General features: G+C 45.2%; 1 protein-coding gene across 4 annotated transcripts in view; it reads left to right on the top strand.

The window, feature by feature from the left end:
- The first annotated feature begins 1,323 nt into the window (after positions 1–1,323).
- The window catches only part of RAP1GDS1 (Rap1 GTPase-GDP dissociation stimulator 1), a 117,923-nt gene continuing 110,338 nt past the window's right edge, over positions 1,324–8,908 (top strand). Inside the window, exon 1 of one of the 4 annotated variants that reach the window (XM_089526091.1) lies at positions 1,324–1,707. In XM_089526091.1, the coding sequence (XP_089382217.1) occupies positions 1,704–1,707 (4 nt within the window). In that variant the 5' untranslated portion in view covers positions 1,324–1,703. The remainder of the gene's footprint in view (positions 1,708–8,908) is intronic. The other 3 variants (XM_089526089.1, XM_089526090.1, XM_089526092.1) reach the window with 3 other exon arrangements.

Below are 8,908 nucleotides of genomic sequence, written 5' to 3'. Positions count from 1 at the left end.
TCCCAGAATCCCAGGTCATTGGCCAACATGGCTGAGGCTTCTGGGAGATGAAGTCCAAAATCTCTTAAAGGGCACACACACAGAGAGGCTGGAAAAGGGATGGAAGTGTAGCCACCAAGCTCCTTGCCTGACTTGAGGGGGGAAATGAAGTGTGTGGGGTTTGGGGCAAGGTGACCAGACATCCCCCCATTTCATAATATTCGTTACAATGTGTGGTTTGAGAGCAGGGTTCGAATCCCACCTCTGCAATGGGAACCCAGCTTGGGCAAGGCCACACTCTCTCAGCCTCAAGGGAGGCAAAACCTCCTCTGAACAAACCTTGCCCAGAAAACCCTCTGAAACCACTGGCAGGCACACCATACACACCACACAACATACATATTAATATAGCCTCTCCAGTGCAGCAAATGTCTGCCACATGTTCTCAGCCCAAATCTACCTCATTAGGGCTCTTGGCATCATAAACATGGTGGGGAAACAGGGTGACCGGGCGTCCTCCATTTCCAGGACACGTCCTCCATTTCCTAAATGTGTCACATTTCATATTAATATATCCTCCCCCCAAGGCAGCAAATGTCAGCCACACTTTCACAGCCCAAAACTACCTCGGTGGGGTTCTTTGCATTGCAGCATGGTGGGGGTCCTCCTTTTCCTGGACACGTTCTCCATTCCCTAACATTTCAACACCTCACATACATATTAATGCATCCCCTCCTTCCAATGCAGCAAAAAGCCACGTTCTTTGCGTTTGCACTTTGCATTGCAACATGGGTGGGTAAGCACGCCCTCCTTTTCCAGGACTAGTCCTCCATTCCCTAACATTTCATGCATCTCCTAATGTCTCACATACATATTGTATTGTTTGTTTTTAACATTGTAAAACCGCTCTGAGTCCCACTTCTGGGGAAAGAGTGGGATACAAGCGTAATAATATTACTGTAATAATAATACATATTCATACATCCCCTCCAATGCAGCTTAAAACTACCTCGATAGGGCCCTTTCCATTGCAACATGGGGTGTGTGTGTCCTCCATTCCCAGGACGCGTCCTGCATCCCCGCCTTCCCTGCCCAGCGAGGGAGCTCCCCCAAAGGTCCTCCATTTTGCTTTTGCAGCATGGCCCTGGAGCATGACTTTACACTAACGCCAGTGCTGCCTTGTTTCTTATGAAAGCTTTTCTATGCAGCCAGGGCTTGCTTCCCTTGCATTCACTCTCCGTGTCCAGGTCCTCCTTGGGCAGTGAGAGGAGGACACCATTTCGAAGCCCAGCCTCCTCTTCTTCTTCCTCTTCCTCCACTCCTCCTTTTTCTCATTCCTCCCTTTTTTTCCCTTCCCTCCGCCTCCCTTGAGTCACAAGGACGAGCCTCCCTTGCAGTTGCGCGTGCACTCAGGCACATCTACAGCCACACACACACACACACACAAAGACACAACCACACACACACACACACAGAGCCCAGGAGGCGAGGCAGGGCTGCCCTTGCCCAGCAGCAGCATCCACTCCCAGCCATCTCTTCCCCTTCTCCTTCTTCTTCTTGCAACTGGCCCTGCTGCTGCTGAAAGAAAGCCGGGGAAGGAGCCCCAGAAGAGCCCCAAAAGAAGACCCAGAGGAAGGAAGAAGAGAAGGAGGAAGAGGAGGAGAAGGGAGGGAAGGAAGGAAGCGCCTCCTCCTCTCTCTCTCTTCTCCCTTTTGGGCGGAAACATGGGTAAGTCACCTCCAAGCCCCCCCCCCCAGGCTTTTGTCCTCCACAAGCCACAGGCGTTCTCCTTTTCAGGGACCCTGCCCTCCATTGGCACGCCTTCCCCTCCAGGAGGAGCCCCAACATGTCCTCCACATGGAGCAGGATTGAGGGCTTGTCCTCCTGTTCCTGTCCTATCCATTTCAGCCTTCTTCTCCAGGAGGAATCCCCAAACGTCCTCCATTTGGAGTAGGGTTAAGGGTGACCAGGCGTCCTCTTCTTCAAGGACCCTGCCCTCCATTTCCACATCTTCTCCTCCAGGAGGGACCCCAACCTCCATTTGGAGTAGGCTTAAAGGTGTCCTCCTCTTCCTCTCCTATACATTTCAGTCTTCTTGTCCAGGAGGAATTCCCCAAATGTCTTCCTTTTGGAGGAGGACTAAGCCGTCCTCCTTTTTAGGGACCCTGCCCTCCATCTCCACACATCTCCAGGAGGCACTCCAGCGTGTCCTCTGTATGGAGCAGGTCTAAGGGTTTGTCCTCCTTTTCCTGCCCTACACCTTTCAGCCTCCCAGGAGGAATTCCCCATATGTCCTCCATTTGGAGGAGGACTGAGGGTGACCAGGCGTCCTCCTTTTCCAGGGCATGGAACCCCAACATGTCCTCCATTTGGAGCAGGACTAAGGGTCACCAGGCACCCTCCTTTTCCAGGCCATGCCCTATACATTTCAGCCTTCTGTTCAGGAGGAATCTCCACATGTCCTCCATTTGGAACAGGACTGAGAATGACCAGGCATCCTCCTTTGCCAGGCCATATCTATACATTTTAACCTTCTGGTCCAGGAAGAATCCCAGCATGTCCTCCATTTCGAGCAGGGCTAAGATGGGTGACCAGGCGTCCTCCTTTTCCAGGGCATCTCCTATATATTTCATCCTTCTTGTCCAGCAGAAAAATCCCCCAACGTCCTCCATTTGGAGCAGGTGCCCTCCTTTTCTAGGACCCTGTCCTATACATTTCAGCCTTCTGGTCCGGGAGGAATCCCAACATGTCCTCCATTGGGAGCATTCTGAGCATGCATTTTACATTGACATGAAGTGTTTCAAGGTCTGAAATGTGTCACGTCCTCCATTTTTCTCTTCAGTGCCCTACATTTTGCAGTGCTTTGGGGTGAGTCGCCCGCCTGAGGCCTGGCCACTCCATCTTGAGGAGGCGGAAAGGTGGCCTTTCTGAAGGGAAGGAAATGCTCATTTAGGGGCAGGAGGAGAGCGCCCTGGTGCCTTGTCAGGTCTCTGCAATCCTGCCCTCAGAGTGTGTTGTGGAGCAGTGTGGTGTTGCGTCTTTTTCAGGCAACTTCTACATCTCTGTCAATCTGTATGAACCTTCATTAATCTGTATATGAAGTGTCATGAGTCTTGATGTTATGTTCCTTCCAGTCCTTTCCGACTTATGGCAACCCTAAGGAGAACCTATCTCAGGGTTTTCTTGGCACGTTCCCTCAGAGAGGGTCTGCCATTATTGCTGCCTTCTGAGGCCGAGAGAGTGTGACTTGACCAAGGTCACCGTGGGGGTTTCCAGGCTTGAGCAGGGATTCGAACCCTGTTCCCCAGAGTCATAGGCCGACACAAAAAAATTTGCTGATTTGATAGTATTGTGTATTTTAACTGTGGGTTTATGTATTTTTAATTTGTGTTTTAACATGCCATATTCCACATATAATTACGTATATGTGGCTTTTATGGAGCATGAGTGTTTTAGTTATGTCTTTTAACTTTTGCATATATATATATATATATACACACACACACACACACACACACACATACATACACACACACATATACACAGTGTGTGTGTGTGTGTTTATGTGTCATTTTATATAAGGTTTTTAGATGATTTTAATTGTTTGGAAATTAATTGGGATGTTTTTAACATGTTTTTAGTCTGTGAGCTGCCTTGGGTCCCTTCTGGGAGAAAGGCAGCATTCAAATGTAGTAAGTAAGTAAGTAAGTAAGTAAATATAAATACCCCACCTCTAACCTTGAGAAGAGGTGGGAAAGATGATGATGATGATGATGATGATGATGATGATGATGATGATTCCTCCCTGCCCATATCTTTTGGTTTCTCATTCAGGGCTGAGGGTGAAATGTGTTTTCTTCCTCTCCCACCCGGTCCCAGCACATGGATAAAGATGCGGTACCTTTTAACCTTCCAGTAATGATGGTTTTGGGGAAACGGTGTGATGGTGGCACAAGATGGGGTGCCATCCTGCAAGGTTTGTTTTACAGGAGCTGTTAGAGGCTGCCTTAGAATAATAGAGTTGAAAGAGACCACAAAGGGCCATCCAGTCCAACCCCATTCTGCCATGCAGGAACTCGCACTCAAAGGACCCCCAAGAGATGGCCACCCAGCCTCTGTTTAAAAACCTCCAAAGAAGGAGATTCCACCATTCTCCGAGGGAGTGTGTCCCACTGTCCAACGGCTCTTACTGGCAGGAAGTTCCTCCTAATGCCCTAGTCTCTGGAGCAGCAGAAAACAAGCTTGCTCCATCCTCAATATGACACACCTTCAGATACATGAACAGAGCTATCATATCACATCTTAACCATTTTTTCTCCAGGCTAAACATATCCAGCTCCCTCAGTCTGTCCTTGGGGTGTTTGATATGTGTGTCGAGTTCAGTTCTTAGTCACACTGGCTTTCTTAGCTGAGCCTGAAAGCAGGAGGAAACAGCACCGCTGTACAATAAAAAGCCACAACCCCAGACATTGCTAAGTTAAATGCAGCAGGGTTTCTTAAAAATTACTTGCCAAGTAGTTGCTGCAGCTCTTCAGGAGCCTTCCAGTGAATCCATCCTAGAACATCACTTTAATCGATAAAATCTCCAAACATATTGGCTTAGTGTATCTGCCTATTTACGGATGTGCCCTTGCTTTTTGGGTTCCTAGAATATCAGTTTAATCAGTGATATCTGAAAACACGTTGGCTGATTGTATCTGAATACTTACAGGCATACCATTGCTTTTCTGGTTTTGGTTTCCTAGTTCTTAAGAGTAGCGAGAGGAGAACTGAAAACCACGGAGGAAATGGCGTGGGGACAAGCTTTCTTCAGGGGCTGGAAACAAATACACATACACATATATTATAATTATTAAAAAAGCAGGACAACATTCAGTGAACCATAACATAACAATACCCATATTATTCATATCAAAATTATACATACCCTTCAAAAGAAATCAAGGGAGTTGTAAACACTCTCCAAAATACAGGACCAAAGAGATTAAAGAGAACAGAATCTGCTGTATTTCTTTATATATACATATACATATACATATACATATGCATGGAATATGTATATATAAAGAAATGCTGCAGTTATAGTTCATTTAATGTTGTCTTGTCCTTTTAATAATAATAATAAACATGTTATTTGTACTTGTTTCCGGCCCCTGAAGAAGATTTTTCTCATCATGGCCAAAATGCGTTGGACTTTTTAAACACTAAATAAACAGTTGGCCATCCTAGAGCACCTGGAGTTTGTCTCCTCATTGTTTCCTGCTAGTTCTAAAGAGGCCAGATCCTTACTTTCACTGAATATGTGTTTTTCCATGTGATAAAACCACATTCTGTTATACTTACCCCTTCTTTTATTTTTGTAAGACACCCAACTTGGTTGTCAACACAGGGAATTTTCCCAAGCAAATTACTTCAGGCTGCAGCCCTGCACAGACCTACTTGAGAGTTGACACAGCATAGGATTGCATTGTCATTTATCCAAGTACAATTGGGATCATCAGGATTTCATTGGTCTTAGATAGCAAGTCACTCCGTTTTTTTCTAGGCCTCGCTTCCCAAAATGCTGATGGTACTGAAGTTTCTTGCAATGCTTTGCTAGCATTAAGGTCTGTGTCCTCACATGGCCTTAGGATGCAGCTACCTAGCTGAAGCTCAGCAGTTTTCGATCAGGTTGGTAGCTGGATGGAAGGCCAGATGGGACTTTGTGAAATGTTATTTTGAATTCCATGTTGGGAGAAAAGTGGAAATTATTTGTAAATCTTCTGTTGGGGATTATCAGTTGGATAGGTTTAGAGACATCTAATGTTAATATAAATTAAATAATTTAAATGTACCAAGGAAATAAACAGATGGCCCTGACTTGTTGTCAAACTAAAAGCTCTCTCCCCAAAACAGTTTATTTAAATAAAAACTAACAGCATATATACAAACAAAAACATAAATGAACGAATGATAGGATATAGAAAAGAAACAGTAGCGATGAGAGACACAGAAAGCAGTACTCATTATCTAAACTGGGGAGAGTTTAGTGTCATCTGAGGCTGCATCTGCACTGCAGAAATAATCCAGGTTGATAAGCTTTACCTGCCATGGCTCCATACTATGGAATTCTGGGATTTGTAGTTTTGTGAGGCATTTAGCGTTCTCTGTCAGAGAGCCCTGGTGCCACAACAAACTACAAATTGCAGGATTCCGTAGCATGGAGCCATGTCAGTTAAAACAGTGTCAACCTGGATTATTTCTGCAGTACAGATGCAGACTGAGATGAACAACAGCTAAACAGCTTCTAAAATAATAAAAAACAAAACTTCCCCGGGCATATTTGGAAGACAGTTGCTGTCTTGAAAGAATAGATAATGAGGTGAAGAGATCTATTTCTTTCATTTCTTAAACTCTGTGTGTGTGTGTGTGTGTGTGTGTGTGTGTGTGTGTGTATCCCCCTTTTTGAAGATGAGGACAACATCTACCCTCTTCCAGTCCCATTTCTCCTTAGATTTATATAGACACATATATACAGTGAGCCCTTGCCTTATGCGGGGGATCCATTCGGGACCCCTCCGCCTAAGGCAAATAGCGCATATGCTCGAGCCCCATTGAAAATAATGGGGCTCGTGCATGATGCATGCGCACCACTGCAACCCCATTGCATGGCTTTCAGCGCATTGTAGATATGTATCTCTGAGGGCAAGCATGGTGTAGTGGTTTAAGCGTTGGACTATAATCCTGGGAGACCAGGGTTTGAATCCCAGCTTGGACATGGAAATCCACAGGGTGACACTCTCTCAGACTCAGAGGATAGGAATGGCAAAACTCCTCTGAACAAACTTTGCCAAGAAAACCCTATGACAGGGTTGTCTTAGGGTTGCCATAAGTCAGAAATGACTAGAAGGCACACAACAACAACCATACACACACACACACACACACACACACACACACACACACACACACACACACACTATATATATATGTGTGTGTGTGTGTGTGTGTATGTGTGTGTATTGGGATGGGGAGGGATTGGCAATGGCTGGATTGTTTTTTTCTAGTGAGCAACTGACTCTTTAAACTGTGCTTTAGGAGATTATCACACTAATGTCTAGAATGTTCTGATCACATCCCAAAAATGCTTTGTAAATTGACGGGATGGGAACGAATGTTATAGCATTTGACTAGTAATTGCGCAATGTAATGACAAGGAATACTATCACACACCCTATGCTGTTGTAACGGTAATCAAGCTCAGGTCATCCATAACACATGCTTTTTTGTGCATACGTGCTTTTGCTGTGATGTTTATGGTACTGTGCTTATATGTGACATCATTGTTCTATGGTCCTCTTACCTTGTCGTACTTCCTTCCTATGAGGTTTGTTTTGGGCTGGCACAAGGGTGTTCATTATGGAATAACTGGGAAAATAATAAAATTACTTGTGTCTCCTCGTGTCACCACCAGAACAGTAGTTTGGGTGATGTTCTAGGATGCGTGGGGAGGAGAGAGTCCTAACCAAGCAGAACACAATGGTGGATTCATCCCGGTAGGATTATCGCATACACACAACCTGGAACGGCCCAAAAGCGATCATGACATCTATGAATGGATGTTTCCCATTTTTGACAAGGAACAGGAGAAGGCAGGACTGGATGTGGGATGAGTACTGCATTAGAACAGGGCTGTGTGATAACATTAGTTCCATTCAGGTTACATTCTGTGTCCAGCCTGTTAGTGAAACGCTGTGCGATAATCTCCTTAATCTGAGTTCAGTAGTAGTATCCAGTTGCTCCTTGTCAGAGAAACAGCCTTCATATCTTCCAACAACTGAACCAGCAGGGGAAGCCTAGCTTTGATCAGGTATGCAACACTACATCAGTCGTGCTGGAAAAGAGGAATGCTTGGGGGAGAATTTAAGTCAGTCAGCAAGCTGGAGGAGGCAGTTCGTGTGAGTACAAGGCATTTAGGAACATCAGGGAGGCACAGTTTGGTGCAGAGTAGAGTAGACAAGCTAATCTGGAACTGAGGGTACATCTTTTATTAGGTGGCTTTCATTCCTTTTGAAGGATCATGTTTGCAGTTTTGAGTTGAAGTTAGGTCTAGTAATGCCTCTGGATGCTGTAGCCAAGAATGCCATGGCTCTGTTCCTGTTAATATACCAGTTACATCCCTTTCTGGTGATGATGAAAATGGCCATTGTGACCCAAGCCTTAATCACTTTCCATTTAGTTTACTGTGACACATTCTGAGTGGGACTAGCCTTGAAGAATGTTCAGAAAATTAATGTTGCAGTTGTACTGCTTTCTGGTATTACCACAGTTTTTAGGTCACAGTACACCAGTTTTACGTAAGCTGTACTGGCTTCCTGTTTGTTTCCATGTCTGAGTCAAAGTCCTGGTCCTTACCTATACAGCGCCTAAATGACTTAGGGACAGGACTGATCCTTGCATATGAACCTTTCCACAGTTTCTTATCTTAGAAACAAGAGATACTAGTTTGGTGGGAGAGAGCCAGCCAGTGGTTTGAACATTGGACTATCATTCTGGAGACCAGGGTTCAAATTCCTGCTCATCAATGGAAACCTACTGGGTGATCTTGGGCAAGTCACACTCTCTTAGCTTCAGATACACAACAACAGCCAGGAGGGAATGAAAGACAAGGCCTTACCTAAAGTATCATCCAGCTGTGGAATTCTATCTCTGTCTTCACTCAGTTTTAAAGGGGCAATGAATGTTTTTGAAGAGCCCTGGTAGTGCAGTGGTTAAATGCCTGTACTGCAGTCACTCACTCATTCACAAACCATAAGGTTGTGAATTCAATACCAGCCAGGGGCTCAAGCTTGACTCAGGCTTCCACCCTTCAGAGGTCGCTAAAATGAGTACCCAGCTTGCTGGGGGCAATTAGTTTACAGGAATAAACTCTTCTATAACATGGCTACAT

Source organism: Sceloporus occidentalis, unplaced genomic scaffold, assembly GCF_023333645.1.
Source record: "Sceloporus occidentalis isolate IW3139 unplaced genomic scaffold, rSceOcc1.0.p SCAF_5, whole genome shotgun sequence".
Classification (NCBI taxonomy): domain Eukaryota; kingdom Metazoa; phylum Chordata; class Lepidosauria; order Squamata; family Phrynosomatidae; genus Sceloporus; species Sceloporus occidentalis.
Note: the sequence above shows the minus strand (reverse complement) of the source record. Positions and strands in the feature narration are given on the sequence as shown.